Source organism: Geospiza fortis, unplaced genomic scaffold, assembly GCF_000277835.1.
Source record: "Geospiza fortis unplaced genomic scaffold, GeoFor_1.0 scaffold346, whole genome shotgun sequence".
In the NCBI taxonomy this organism is placed as follows: Eukaryota; Metazoa; Chordata; class Aves; order Passeriformes; family Thraupidae; genus Geospiza; species Geospiza fortis.
In genome coordinates, this window is record NW_005054361.1 from 2,069,345 (window position 1) to 2,085,529 (window position 16,185).

At 39.5% G+C, this 16,185-nt stretch overlaps 1 protein-coding gene across 3 annotated transcripts in view; it reads right to left on the minus strand.

Moving 5' to 3' along the window:
• Positions 1-16,185, minus strand: part of MYRIP (myosin VIIA and Rab interacting protein) — a 190,641-nt gene that overhangs the window by 44,972 nt on the left and 129,484 nt on the right. For 2 of the 3 annotated variants that reach the window (XM_031059421.1, XM_014308202.2), the window contains exons 3-7: positions 9,337-9,473; positions 7,576-7,659; positions 6,863-6,960; positions 6,472-6,552; positions 4,774-4,923 (exon numbers count right to left, since the gene is read on the minus strand). In XM_031059421.1, coding sequence (XP_030915281.1) covers positions 4,774-4,923; positions 6,472-6,552; positions 6,863-6,960; positions 7,576-7,659; positions 9,337-9,473 — 550 coding nt within the window. The remainder of the gene's footprint in view (positions 1-4,773; positions 4,924-6,471; positions 6,553-6,862; positions 6,961-7,575; positions 7,660-9,336; positions 9,474-16,185) is intronic. The other variant, XM_005423931.2, reaches the window with a different exon arrangement.

Below are 16,185 nucleotides of genomic sequence, written 5' to 3' on the forward strand. Positions count from 1 at the left end.
TACAATTACCACCCTTCTCTGTCCTTTCTCCTATTCCCTTTCACGCCTTAAAACCTATCTTGGTTGGCTGACAGTAAGCACAATGCAGCTGAATGCAGGTCTGCACAGGCTCGATCATGTACCTGGCATCCAAAACTGTCTTGGAAGTTTGTCAAGTGCATGGATAGTACTGTGAAACCAGAAGTCAGTAATCTTATGCTAGAGATACATCTCAAGAAGAATTACAAACTGAAGCTACAAACAACTTTAAAGGGACAATCCTGTAGTGTTTAGCCTTGCACTGATTATGTAGCAACCTGAGCCATAAAATCTGGCACTAGTTGCTGAGTCATAATCACAGACTAGTTGTATCCTATCCTTCTGCAGCATTGGAAGGAGGGAAATCAACCAGATTACCATGGACAGAGCCTTCTTAATCTGAAATCCAGATTGTTTTTCTAGTGAGATTATAATGTCACAGTGTCACCTGTGGAGTCAGCAGATGCCAGTATCATCTGAAACCTGGAAAGTATTTAGAGAAAGTTTGATCTTCAAATAATAAATATTAATGAAAAAGACACCTTATTTTTAGAACACCAAATGCTTTTCCATCTCAAAATTCACTGTTCTTTCCCATTCTGTGCAGAGAAGATGGTGCTGCAGTTGGCTTCTTTCAAAGGAAACAATACAGCAAATAACCCATTGGGATCCAGCTGATGGACTTCTGGGTAAATGAACACCTGCCTCACTGGAAGTAGGTCCCAGCAATACACACCATGTGACCTTCTGATGCCAGCTCCTGTATAAAAGTTAAAAGCTCCATCTTCTCTCTGACATGACACATTTATTTATTAGATATAAATATGATGCTTCTGATGCAGTCATTGACAAGTAGGAACTGATGTCAGCTGGTACCTACAGTGCTATGCCTCACACATCTGAAATCCCTCTCCCACTATGCTGCATGACTGCTAAACAGAATTCCTTCTCAAAAATGTTTCCTTCAAGCACTTTTGTTTGAGACAAATCTTAAAAGGTACAGAGCACCTACAAAACCTCCAGGGATTTCCAAAGCAGTGCTAAACCTCAAGCTTGTGGAACCTTCCTTTTCTTTAAAACAAATCAAATGGAGGAAAAAAAAAGGAAGAAAAAATGAACAACTTGCAGTACACTGTGGACCTTAAAATTAGCTTAACCAGTATACTTCTGCTTCCCCTGAGATACATCATAATGTGTATTTAATGAAATCCTCCTTTTCCCTATATCCCTAGCTGTTTTATATACTATAAATTATGGATGAGCTTCTGTTTACATATGCAATCTTTTTGCTGTAAAATAAAGACCACTAATACAGCACTTAAAACACACCAGGGTGCCTTCACTCCATCAATGTTTAAATGGGATACAATTTGCCAACTGGTCGTTTGCTCTCTGGCTGGCAGTGATGTATGGCAGGCAAACTGGACTGAGAGAACAGAGAAGCATCCACCCATTGCTCTGCACTCCTCCTGTCCCAACACTGTACAGCCTTTGCTTATTGGTAATGAGAAACAGATGGTGCCATCCATCTCTTTTTATGAGATGAGGAAATAAAATATTCAGCCCTGTTTCACTATTTTTAGCCTGGGCGAAGTTTCTCAGAGAAATCTAAGATGGAAAAAAAAGAAGAAGAGAATGTCTATAGCTACCAGCACACCACAGCACTGCAGTTAAACAATCAATACTATAGTTTGGAAGGGGGAAGTGAGGAACTTTAACTTGTTTAATCACTTTTTCAAAGCAAGTGGTTTTGGATGAGCACGGAAGTAATGCAGGGCTTCCAGAGACCACTGGAAGTTTCTGGCTGATATGGATGAGCTGTACACAAATAGATGTGATAAAAAGAAAAATTTTCTGGCAGGTGAAACCACAAGGTGATATCTGTGTTTATTACAGCACCCCCTGACTCTGTAAGAAGTGACTTTGGTAATAAAAAGCAATGCAACAATAAACATGGGTTTCTAAACACCAGTGTTACAGCATGCAATTGTCGTGTATTTTATATTATTATTTTCATTGTGCTAGCAAAAGCACATATATTATCTTCTGCACAGAAGACAAAAAAAAATTCCTCTAAGGTAAATTTTCAGTTTTAAATGATGAAATTTTGACTGCCTTAAGATTTGCTATCCTTACCTCCCTTTCCCCTGCATGCCTGTCTTTCTGTTAATCATATTTCTTCTTTACTTTGATTTAATCTATCCTGCCTTTGCTAATTTGTTAGCCTGTATAGCCAAGAAATACTTGAACATAGGAAGTTCTAGTTAAATAACCTTTACTGGGAAACAGGTTAACATACCTAACTCTGTCACAGTAATAGTCTCCTTGGATAGCTTTGATAGAAGAAAAATGAAAACTTGTTTTTCTTCTTCCTTCCCTTTGGATTGTTGTGGCTACTGTGTCTGTCCACAAAAACCTAGGTTACACTAGGAACACCTGTGCTAATAAATCTGTTGCAGCAGAGCCCTTGTTAGCTGTGGTGTGTACTAATATTAAAAGGTTGTTATCACTACAGGCAGATCTCTGCCTAAACTAAGTCATCACACACAGATCAATATTAGGATGTATATACAGAAATCAAGAATTTGGAGTTTTTTTGTCAACTTAATGTCATCAGTTAGGAACTAAGAAAACTTAACTTATTGTAGTGGAATTCAAGAAGATTTGCTCTTACAGATTTGTACTCAAGAGCTCCAGGGAGGCAATAAGGAGCTTTGCCTGGAATGGGCATAGGGCCTCTCTGCCAGCTTCTGTAGAAGCTAAGTTTTGTTATGGAAAGAAAAAAAAATTCCAATTCTTTTGGCAGAAAAGCTAACTTTCTTGCACAATACACAGAAGACAAAGTGATGTGGTTTAGTCCTGCAAATCTACCGAGGGATGCATACTTCCCATTTGTCATTGAATGAAAACAAAGTGGAATGGAAAGCAAGCTCAGAAAAGGAATTTGAGTTGTTTCAGCACTGTTGATGCGAATCAAGCAGGCTGTAAGTGCTCTACATTCACTCTGCACAAATTGCCTTTCAGTAGACTTTCCAATGACTTTAATTGTGCTATCTAACAGCCTAAAACAAGTGCAACTATCTTAGCTATGGGAATGACAGGAGCTATACTTACCTTACAAGGGTGTCTGGTCATACTAATAAAAATCTCTTTATTCAGAGCAAAGCAAAAATAAACATATACACACTTCAAAGGAGAAAAGAAGAAGATAACACAACCCTAGCAAAGCCAAATGCAGAAACTAAATTCATGGGAGAGATGAAAAAACTCACAGCAGATGGCCAAATTCGTTCGCGTTCCTTAAAACACTCTGGGAAGACAACTGGAACAAATGGTAAAAAATGTGGCAAAAGATCCCGTACAAAGAGGTAGCGTCCTTATAAAATACTGTACACATCTGGGTCTCTAGTACTGACTGATGGCTACAGAAGTGCTGAAGTTGTTTGCACCTTAGTGTGACATTTCTGCTTCTCTAGTATTTTTCACAAAGTCTACTATTACTCAAACCAATGAGCCTCCCTCTGGCAAAAAAATCAGGAATAAATTGTTACTTTAGAAGAGAATTTCAAAATGTGTTGAGTTCAAAGTTAACTTTCCAAATGCAGAACAGGCTTCTAGTATAATGACTGAAGGTTTGAACAGCATATTTCTCTGAGTCCCGTCCTTAAGAAAGAAAACTCATTTGAGTCAGACACAAAATTAACTCTCTCTCCTGGCCTTTATATTCCACAAACAACTTGTCTAGGAGGGACTGAGAAAAGCACGTAAATGGTGTTCACCCTAACTTGTGATCACTTATTAACAGTGGGACATTACAGGCAGTACCCCTTCATTTTTTAAATAGTTAGAAGACTAGGATGCAAGTCTGTATCTCAGCAATTCTGGCCCACAGTCAATATTCTGGCATAAATCTGTTCTCACTGGGAGTGTAAGTGAACAAACTTAGCTGGGAACTAGGACATAGCCCACGTTCAGTTCTGGTGGTTCTGCTTAGCAGGGGAGAGGTGGTTACTGGAACAGCAGCAGGACACTTGGGAGCAGCAGCTTAAACCCCAGTGTCAAAATGCACTGGAACTAACTCATCTGTCACCATCTTCCTTCTCTGATTGTCAAACTGCTTAAACCAAGCCTACAGCTTATTTTCACTGCTTTTTACTTGCTGCTCTCTTAAAACTGTTACTAATGAAGCTTGTTATATTTTGTTCAGCTTTATAGCAGGAGATAAAGACATTGTGCTGAGAAATAAGTGGAAGGAGGAAACACTCTTTAGTGTAAGACATAAATGGTGCTCTGCAGCTGAGTTTCCTTTTTTTGCTGCTGGTGGTGGCTGTTTTCTGTAAGATGGCAAAGGAGAAAAAGAAACATTACAGAAACCTAACTTTATACAAAAGAAAACATAACAGTCAGCGAAGACTTACATAAAAGTTAAGTGAGCAGAAAAACTGTATTGAGGAATAAATGCTGAGGCATCGAGTCCTGTTAGCATTCAAATCAAGCAGTGAGACTGCTCATATCACAAACTCAGTCCTCCCCAGCACAGTTACCCAAACAACACAATGTCTGTGATGTATCTCCATGGCCCATGGGATGTTAGGAGAGCATGCAACTGAGTGACAGCTTGTCCAGACACAGAATTAATGCTTGCTCTCTGCAAGTCTCTATGTACCATTCCAGGCAGCAAGTATATTTATCTGTGACTGCAATCTTCTGGCTTTGTGCCCCAGAAAGCAGGGATAGCTGTGCAGTGCCACTCACCCACAAGGTGTAGGAGCCCCTGCGGCTCCCTGGGAACGTCAGCATGCTCTGGTCCGAGACGGCGCCGGACGCCAGGCCGCTGCTCCGCGACAGCGGCCATTCCAAGTTGGCCTCTGCCTGCTCGGGTTTGCTCTTCTGCTTCTTTATAATCTGCAGGGTAGGGGAGAAATGGGGTGGGAGGGGACAGAAAAATGCTGCTGGGGAAATACTGTCTAAGCCATAAGGGGAAGATCTAAATGAACCTCCTCTTAAGGCAAGCTCCCCAGGAAAAGCATTTGACTTTCCCTCTGCTCTAGCTCCAGCTCCAGCAGTTACTTCTCATCTGAAGTCCTAGCGCTTGCAAGCACATAAGCAGCGATGCAATATATAACAGTGCCTGTAGGAATACCAGAGGTGAATTACATAAACATAGAAACCTGTTGCTACAGTAACACTTTAGCAGCATCTAAGTGTCAAGTATTTTCTCAGACAAGACTTTTTGCCAAGAAACATAAAATACTAGATATGAGGGGAATTTCAAAGGCTCCCATGACATGCAGACACGTTCTGGTGAGAACAAAGAGGTCTGAGGTCTCTGGACACTATTTTTATTTTTGAAAATCTACACCATCTTAAGACAGAGAGAGCTCATGTCTCCCTACACTGACAGATTATATCCTGCTACACTTCGTTTCCACAACTGAAATATATCTACAGAACATTATTCCATGGCTTAAAAGATCTTGTTAGGCAGCTCTTGAAAAAAACAGTAGCAATTCAAGCTTGGCTGAGAGAGGCTCTGGACTATGAAACACCTGATAAACAGACTTACTTGATAGTCTAACGTCACCCTTAAAAAAGAAGACAGATTATTTTCTGTCTTCTGCTGCTGCTCTTCTGGCTTTTCTTGACAGCATTATAAACAACATGTTCCTTTTCTGGTGTGTGATCCATACACTGTTAAATGCCACAGCCTATACAGAGATGCGGCACCCAGCTTACTTCACATGGAAGGAGACTAACTTAGCAGAGTGGTTACTTCACTGATCACAGGACCTCAACAGCGCTATGTTCAAGCTCATCTTGCCTTACTCCGAACTGTCCAGACAAACTCAAGGGGTATTTTTTTCCCACTAACCCTCCACTTTCATTCTGCCAACCATGAGCTTTGCAGGGAGAAGAATGAGCATTACTTAAAAAGCCAGAAAATTCAGACACACCAAGGGTTCTGTAATTTTTGAGTGTCTCTTGCACAGCATCATTAAGAGAATTCTGTGTTAATGATTTTTGTTGTTTTCTTTGAATATGTTGCAGATGCAAGGTTCAGTAGAGGGTATGGTCAGAAGTCATACTTCTTTACACTGGCAAACTATATCTTTTGGGAAATGATGTATATGGTCCAGAGCCATACCTCTTGACATTAGAAAACTCTCTGCCTGTGGGAAAGTGAAATACAGATGTAAAATTCCATCAAGGACTTTCCCTTCCAAGAAAGGGCATCACAAACCTCAGCTCTGAACATGTAGGACATCAGGTCAGGCACTGGATTGATCTTACTTATAAACTGATGTCTGTCAGAATAGCTGATGAAGCCGACACTGTTGTAGTTCATTTACTTTACTTTCTACTTTGGTGTCATTCTTTTTGCTGTTAGCAATGTTTGAGCTCTAAAACATTGTGTTTTGGCCATTAAACATAAGGGAAAAAAGCATGCCATACCTTCTGCACAATGGTTGTGGCCAGTTCTTCTATGAGGTCTTCCTTGTGCTCCTGCAAGTAACAAGCTTCATTCTGCTTGTCCTGCATGAAAACGGATATCTGTATTTGCTAAAATCACGTAAAAACATCCTTCCTACAGAAAATGTATAGACTGGGAAATGGGTAATATGCCCTATTGGCACTGTGGGAAGAAATGACAGGCATTTAAAAGTGCATGTCACCTTCTGGAATGCAATGTGCATCTTGGATACCAGCTCATAAAACCCACGCCCAGCTCCTTAGGTATATCATGAGACAGTCACTACTTCATCATGTTTTCGTTTATACCCTACCCAAATTAAAAGAAACATGATTGTCCTATTTAAATTAATACGTTTTTTGAAAGTGTTACCAGGCTGTCACTGTAGGTCTCTGCCTTAGAAATAGCTTCTTCCACTGCTTCCTCTGCAACACGTAAGGCCACAGCAAGGGTATCCATCATGCTGTGTCCTAGATGAGGAACAAGATAAAACCACCATGTTCTTTATATATGTACATTTTGCATAATGAGTTCCAAAATTCAGACTCATATTCTGGACACATATTCAAATCTTAAATTGTTCATGAAAAAGTTATTTCCTCAATCCATAAATATGCACAGTAAAATAAAAAAGACAGAGAAATTTGTTGCAATCTCTAAGTTTCTCCTTAAATGTAAATCTTAGATACAATAAAACATAATATATTTTATGTTGCTTATTTTAGACTGCAGCAAAATGGTTTGGAGGAAATAACTGAAAGAAAATTCATGAAGTTCCTATAAGCAGGAACAACAAAATTTAGGAAAGAGAATGAAAAAAATATATGAGCACAGGAAAGGAAATGGGAGGGAAGTAACAAAACCTGAACATTAAGAAAATCACACTAGAATAGGCATATAGTAAGTGTAACGCTGAAGCAAGATGTCCCAGCATGGTACACAAAAGACTTTTAGTGTCTTGCTGCATGATTCAGCCAAAACATTGTTGGACCTGTGGACAAGACTTCCCAGTACTCTAAGCTACTTGCCCAGTAATTCAAAGTGTAAGGACTACTTTTCAATCAAATGAGATTTTAGCAGCATACCTTCTGTCTGTTGGTAGAAGGTAGAGTCACTGCCACAAATGCTTCCTTCATTCTCAAAGCTTCCTTCATACAAACTTCCTTCTGCTAAAAACAGGACAGAATCATATGTTACTGCAAGAAGTACCCATTAACAACCAAGTCATTATTAGATTAGATATTCACTCAAGATATGGTGGCACTGCACACAATGAGGGATACCTGGAAAATTCCTCCTAGCTGTTGCTGTTGGATAAATCATGACTGCAGCAGCTTTTGTACAAAACATGACTGCTTTCATATCAAAGACTTCTCATTCATTTTGAATAGAAAGAACTATTACTACAGTAAAAAAGAAAAAAAGAAGCTACCAGGCATAAAACTTACATGGCAGAAGTTAAGTACAGGGAATTTGACTTTATTATGACATTTGGTGTAGAAATAGATTCTACATTTTAAAGGGCAATGCTGTATAAATAAAGCAAAACACAGACACCTATGCTAGTATTTATCTTCAAAGGGAACAAAAGGTTTACCTAACAGTCACAGGGATAGCAGAAGAAAGTTAGCAATGACATTTAGACTCAAAGGCCTTCCTTAGAAAGGTCTAACCGAGAGTGCACATGCCACTGCAACTCATCATTGCATCGTTCACACTTCCATTCAAGCACCCATTCACTGAGACTATGGTTAAAAAAAGGCAACTTTTTTTAACTATGGTTAAAAAAAGTTGGGAAGCATCCCTGGCCACAGTTTTTACTTTCATTGTCCCACTTGTGCCCTAACTGAAACAAGATTTGCTTGTCCTCACACAAATTTGTTCGCAGTTGTTAAGGAATCTTCTCAAGAAATGTGAATTTTTTACCCAAAAAGGAAAAAACACTATTAAATCACAATTTAATAAGTAGGTTGCTTGTTCCTAGAAGCTTTTATGTCAATTTTCATAACAAACACCTAAAATTTCCACTCAGGACTAGATAGTCTACTTACCATCCTATACTTACCATAAAAAGACAAAGGAAGGACTACAGAAAAGTAACAGTCTCTTTACAAATATTGAAAGAATTACAAGAGTAAATTATCTGGTTCAATAAATCCAGTGAAATGCCAAATATTCAGCTAGTTGTGTTCTAAGAAACTTGCTGAATTTACTAGTATGACACCAAGCTCCACTTCTTCAAACCCATTTGCTGACTCCAATCACTCTTCTTATGGGAAGGGGCATTAGAAGAGCATAGTCAGGAGTGAATTGTGTCATCATTTAAAAGGTTGATGCCAATACTTTATCAGTATCTTTTACCTATTTACAAACATCAATACAAAAATAAAATGTGGCCAGTTTCAGATCCTTAAGCATGCAAAACTCTAAGTAAGGAAATGTCAGTTTTGGTCAGCATGGATACTGAATGTATCTCATGTTAATCTAATTTTGCTTCAAACATCACAGAAATGTGCCTGTGGTCAAATTTTGAATGCAAAATTATTTTATCATTCTTTGACTACTCAGAACTGTGAAAAATTTGGGGACAAAACCTAGAATATAAACTGCAATTTACTTTATAGACAGTTCTTCTGTATCAGTGACATAATTAAGATTAAACATTGAATTCTCTAACAGCTCTCTAGACACCTCATCCTTTTTTCTCTCCACTGAAGTATTTTGCAAACAAGAAAATTGTGTTTAAAAAACTCTCTTGAAATAATCTCAGAATTTCCATTGTCTCAGCTTCTGTGTTGAAGTAGATAAGAATAAATCTTATAAGAAATCAACAAAGCTGTTCTTACCTATTGCATCAGGACAAAGTCCACTTTCCAGTCTATGCTTCCTGTACAAGTTCTTCAGGACCTTGGCACTTCCAAAACACTTAAAGCGGCTTTTGACATTATTATAGTACCAATCCAGAGACTGGGTCCTTAAGAGCCTAAAACAGAAAAATAAACTACGTATTTGGAATGATTCTACAACAAATGTGGGAAAAAAATATTTTAGGCCTCAGATCACAAACCTATTAATTTCTGGATACTTTCTTTATTGTATGCACTTTGCAAGTGTCTGGTATTCTACAGCAAGGAAAAAACCCATTTACTTATGATTAAGCCATAAGTAAATATCTTTTTCACATCACTCAAGGGTTTATTTGGTTTTGGTACTATCAGACGAGGTTGTCTCCCCTTCTACATTATAATGCTCACACTACAGCCTCTTATAAAATACAATCAAGCCTTGAAACATCACAGGGCTTAAAAACAGCCTTCATTTACAGAGATTTATAGATAACGTAAGAACACAAGCCCGTCAATGTGCCACAAAACCCCTCCATTTACATAAAAATACATCACTGCTTTTATCGGGGGAAAACAATAGAGCAGACAAAGCCTAATGGAGGACCTCAGAGCAGAATGAGCCCAGTTTGCCTTCTCACTTTCCACAGGAAGCATCACTGACAATAGTAATTCATCTTAACAGACTTGTCCCAGAGCTCAGACACTTTATAAAGCCATGAGATACTGGCAGGCTCTGTATTGTTTCCAGTGTGGCATGTGGCAACTTGCTCCACCTGTTCCTCCAGCAGTGCATGGAGAGAACCTGTGCCACATCCCCAGGCAAAAACAATCTCAAGTGACCGCAGGGTAACCCACTGCAGACCTGTTTCCTACCGAGGGTGTCACTGGGGGGGATCCTAGGGTTCCACCGATAAATTAAAGCTGATTTATTCTTAACAGCAGATTTAGGAGAACAAAAGGCTAAAGTCAGTGCTCAGTGTCAATATATGAACCCCTAAAGAAATTGTGTCACCACCAGGAGGGCCAGACTCTCAGCATTTCCAGACTTCAACATATATAGATGATTTAACCCCATTTTTTAAACCCAGGGCCATGTTGAAATACAAAATAAAATTACAGTCTCATTGTCACCTTTACATTTTCCTTCAGGGACTCTGAACTCTTCTTTGTAAAGTGCAAGGCAAGAGACAATGCACAATTTTTGTTTTGTCACCTACTGACAGACTAGAAATGTAGTTCTTAATCAGCACCACCAAACCTCAGGAGATTCTCAGTAACTGAGCCTGGGGGTTCAACTACGTGTTTCCAGTCTGAATTCTGACTTTTAAGATAAAAATGAACATCCACTTCATGAAAAGCAGACCATCATGATATAGTCCACTTGTCTGTCATCACCAGAAAGTGCTTAGTAGCAAACGCCAGCAGTGGGAAATTAAAAATTAAAAAATCACTGAAGCCTATCGTATTCAAACTGTGAACCCTTAATGTTTCATTAGCTGCTCTACAGAAGACAACTAAAGAAAAAAGCTCATAATGGAACAGAAGTCTATTTTTTCTGCATTCTGTCTCAGCAATTAGATGCAGGAGAGATGTTTACAGATAATATAAGAATATTAGCCCTTTAATATCTATTTGCACAGTTATATCCCAGGCCTAACTATGGTTCCCAGGAGGCTGATTAGTTCCAATATTCACCATTCTACAAATATTACTAACATGTGACACAGGCAAAAATCCTTTTTTTTTTTTTTTTGGAAAACATCCTTACATGTGGTGCAGAAATGACTCTGATGAAACACAAGTATCCAGAGCACAAACAATGGGAAGGATGCCTTGGTCTATCTCTGAAATATAGGGTTTTTGAATTCCCATAATGTTGCCACCGAGAAATTTGCAATGATGCCTGTCTAAAACCTGAACCACTGACCAAAGCTTCGCTGCTGGTGCAGTGATGAATCTGAATGGACGAAAATTCTCTTCCAAACCTGCAATTCTTTGGCGTTTTGAGAACCTGCCTCCTTTGTGGGTAGGAAACAATGGCTCTCATGTAAACTACATCAGAATACTGTCTTCTACTTGCTGAATTTCATTCACTTTTGTCCACTGAGTTTCTACAGAACGTGTCAGGGTAAGATTTCAGTCAATAGCACAATCATTACGAAGGATAAAACAGCATGACTGGGTTGGAACTGGCTTAGCAGGAGCTCTTGACCAGAAAGGATGCTCTTCTGCCCAGTAAATGCAGTGTTCTCCAAGCTGTCCACAAAAAAGTATTGCAGCACCAACACCACTAGGGGACTCACAGCACTGGGAGTCCTCAAATGCATTGTTTTAGGGCTTTGAAGATCCTTACTAACTCCCTCAGCACGTTTACCAAGTAACCTCAGCTGCACCAGCTCGAAATGCTAAACTTGTCATCTTGGAAGCCAAACAGACCCAGTTCTTATTATTCAGACAGAGTGATGAAATTAAAAAAAAAAAAGAGAGAGTCACCTATCTTTGAATGCTCTGTGAGTTAGGGTAGCCAGTTATAAATGCTGACCCGGCAGCTTGGGAAAACAAAAGATGTGATTTATTGCAAGCTTGCTTCCTCATCTTTTTCCCTGTGTCACCATGTTTTTCTGGGTTTGACCAATACTTCTTGTATAAAAGCAGAAAGCTAACAGCACTGGTTTCTTGACGAGGTGAGAATGCTTTGCAATTAAAACAGGATTTTTATTTCTAATGATAAAAATTTCTGTATGTGAACTTTAGAAGAGTCAAAAGGATAGAGATTATATATCTCAAAGCAACCATGAAAGGAGATGCTTGCCTCTTTGTACTAGTTAATCTGGTGTAAACACAAGGATTTTTTTTTTTTGGGTTTCCTCATTGCTGCAGGATTAACACTTTGTGAGTAATCTAATCATTTCATGCTTCTCTCCTATGAGCTGGAGAGCTACCAACACTCCAAATCTATGCCTAGGTCCTGAACATGTTTTATAACAGATTACAATGCCTCCTCTAAAGCTTTTCAGCCTCTTAACTTTCAAATAAGTCACAATGTCCCTACTGATTCCTCCTACGGAGAAAGGATTTGGAGAAGAGAGAACTTCTCTTATAGATACTAAAATAAAGGACTCACTCAAAAGAGGAATAAGAGCATTTTCACCTCGTTTCAAAATCCTTTAATGCTGACCTATATTTTAAAGCTGTTTCCTGCAAAAGCGGTCCATGAGTCCAGAATAATGAAAGTCTATGACAGTGCTAGCATTAAATTGTTGGAATGAAACACTTCCCTTATTAGCCTTAACAGAAAGTATGCAAGTTCTCTCTGTGAAATAAAAAATTCACACTTAAAGGATATTATTTGTCTGAATTTAAAGAAGCAGGACTGGTTGAAGCCATTTTTCGCTCTTTCTGTGCAACAAAGACCATTCTGTCTTTATTGAAAAATAGCTTTAAACACTAAGGACATTATTTATGTTATATAATATTGCCACGGATTTGAGTTGCATTTTGAAGTGCTTTTGGCAGAGGAAAATACTGTGATTTTAAAATTCTGTCTTATTAGAAAGTGTGAAAGCCAGGAAAATGCTTCTGATTTAACATTAAAACTTGAACAAGTATTATAAAGCCCGTCCTGTTTTTAGTGCTACAATGTCTTTGTCTTAATCAAGCAGCACCATGAGAAGGGATAAACCCATTAAAATCTTTACAATTTTTTTTCAGTACACTTCTCACCTGAAGCACCCAAATAGTAAAATTCTAGCCTTTCCTTCAGGAAAAAAAGTACACCAGCTGTGTTGGGAAGCAGGGACATGAGCCACCTCCCTCATTATTAGTGATGACCAGAAGACAATCACATGAAAGACATCACTCACACACTACTCAAAAGATAGGAAATTCTTTAGTGTCTGATTTACTACTTTAATTTTTTTTTCTTCTAAAAAGTTGAGAGGTTTTACTTGGTCTGAAGGCAATATAAAGCTTCTGCAAATACTTTTCTCTAAAAGGTAGCACCAATTTAATATGTATGACCTTAATCTCTATTCATAATACAAAGAAGTATTTTACAACAACATTTTTCCATGTTTCCATTTTCCCATGAACTCTCTGAGAAGTTTCCCCCACAAGATGAACTAGTCACTTACTGAGCTGCAGTCTAGTTTCTCTAAGTCAGGACGTGCTTCCTGAAATCTTACAAACACTACATTTCAGGATGAACACATAATCACTTGGATTTTCCTTGCTACTGACTTTCACTGGATAACAAAGCCTCCTTTTTTAGTTTTTCATACCTGTCTTAAGAGATCTTCCATAGTTTTGTGCTGACACTCAGGCCAGTAAACTATTCTAGTCCCTCAAATGCCATCCTGTGTTTCTCCTACTGTGCCCATGACCTACTCTACAACATCCAGCCTCAGGTCACTCGAGATCTGCATTCAGCAAGTGATTAGTTTCACTCAGGAATGGAGCTGCTTTACAGTTCTTGGACCTTTTTACTTCTGCAGATGTGACAATTTTTTAAAATTAAGAAAATTTAAAAAGCCAATCAAACCCCTCTCTGAAATACAGCACTATGCATGGGTCAGAGCTGCTGCTCTCTGGGAAGGCTTCAAAGCACAACACAACCACATCAAACTTAAGAAATATTAGAAATGCAAATTGTCAGCAGAAGAGTAACATCAATGTTCAGTTTGCACTTTTTGAAAGCATTCCCTGGGCTCACTGAACTGCCTGGAGGCTCAGACAGGAGTAAAGTGATGGAGGAGGGGGAGTTGTAGCCAAGAGAAGACTGACTACTGAGCTCTGTCAGAGCTGGGACACTGGTGGACATGACTACTCCAGAGCAGCCCTGCTCAGCCAGATGCTGGGCTGGAGAAAGAGCCATGCTGCAGTTAAACATTCCTGCCTTTAACCCCGATGTTCCCCCATGGATGGGTGACAGCTGCTGCAGGACTGACATCCTTGAAGCCTCGGTCCCTCCTGGGGAGCTGCACGTCCATCTCCCCCTGGCTGCAGTAGCGCCACGTTATGCATCAGTGGCTGGGGAACTCCAGCTAATACAGACTAAGCTGTGACAGGCATGCTGCCTGTCACAGCCCCTGCCACGGGCTCTCTCCCTGTACTGACTCACACGCAATATGAAGCTCAAGGCCTTTGTTTCCATTTCCCAGCACAAAGTGGCCCCAACCTGGTGCCCCAAGGAACAATTAAGATTTAACCTGTCACTTCTTATTTACTAGTTTTGGAGTAAAATTGCTTCAAACTCAACATCCTGAACTATTGTTTTCCTGCCAATAGCAATATTTGCTTTTTCCTTTGGGCTGATACTTCAGAGCTTGTAACGTACTGCTCGTTATAAATTGTTGAATTAAAGGCTTTCAGTTTCTTTCAGTTTCAATGAAATCAAACCTACTTCCAGGTTCACCTTCATTTCCCTCAGGATGAATCATTATAACACATGAATATCCTACCAATGCTCAGTTTTTTAAAAATCAGACTTAAAGCCCCACATATATTGAGAAAGTTCAGCACCCTGAAGTCCTAAACAGGAACTTTGGCCAAGCTCATGTTATTTCAAGAGGGCACTTCCCTAATTGTTTTGCATCTATCCCCTACTCATGAAAGGCAGTTATTCACACAGGAAAAACAGTTCCTAATCATTTATCCAAGCAGACCATTGTTAACTCTTTGTGACACTTCCTTCCCAAGCCTTAAGTTGAAATCCAATTTATTTTCTTCTTGATGGCATTCTTCAGGTCACCCATCTCTCAAGAAGTGCTGTTCCAGAAAATTTCTTACTCCAATTATCCACAGCAGAGGGCTGCACACAGATTACACAGAGACAGGTCAAAGTACAGCACACTGAGCCATGCAGGTGTGTCACAGGAAAGGCCACAGCAGGGCACAATGAATTCACTGCTGTGCAGTCAGCAAAATCCAAGTAACAGCAGAGGGCAGACTGTCTTGAGTCAAAGCACCTACCCCAGAATGAAAACTGTTTACCCCACTGAAAACATCATCTGTCTATCTCACAAGGGGAACAGAACAATTGTCCATGTCCCTGGCAGTGAAATCAAGACTTTCCTGTGCAGCAGACATGAACCTGGCCCAGTAAGTGCACTGCAGGCTACAGCTGGTTAATTATTCAGAGAACTCAACCACCAGGACTGTACCACAGAGGGCATTTCCTAAAAAACCACATCCTCCTAACCATTGAGAAGTTTGCTGCTCCAGTTGGGTTTTTAAATTTCAACGTGGAGCAACACACAGGAAATAACAAATTAAGGTTAGCAGAGAGGAAACAAAGATTTGTTTACAAAAGACAGCAGTATGTGCAACCCTCAAATTGGTCACTGTCTTCTTTACCTTTGAAATCAGCAGTCAAGAAGTTGGATGAGGGAAACAGAGTAGGTTTTACACAGAAAACCTACATATACTTCATGAATAAAAGAAAGTCAAAAACTTGTAACAAGTTCACCTAATGCTGGTTACTGAGGGCAGTATTAAAACCTCTACTGCCCTGGCCCTTTAAACCAAATCTCAGTGCCTTTCCAAAGGGACATGACAAGGATTGCTCACAGCAGCATGTGCCAAAGTGCAGGAATCACTTGCTGTGTTATGAAGCAGGCCACAGTAAGTGATTGCTGGTTCATAAAAATAAGATACTGAGTCATAGTAGCTCAAATAAAAGGCTCACCTAGCCTTGTACTCTGTGTCTGGCCACTGGAAATGACATGGAAGTGATAAGTCTCTCCTGTAAGCAGAGACTCTGCCTTCAGCACACTCAGCACTGGTCAGTTCAGGAGTCTGTGCTTGACATTACAACAACCAAAGCCTCAAAAGACACATATGGATGGACTT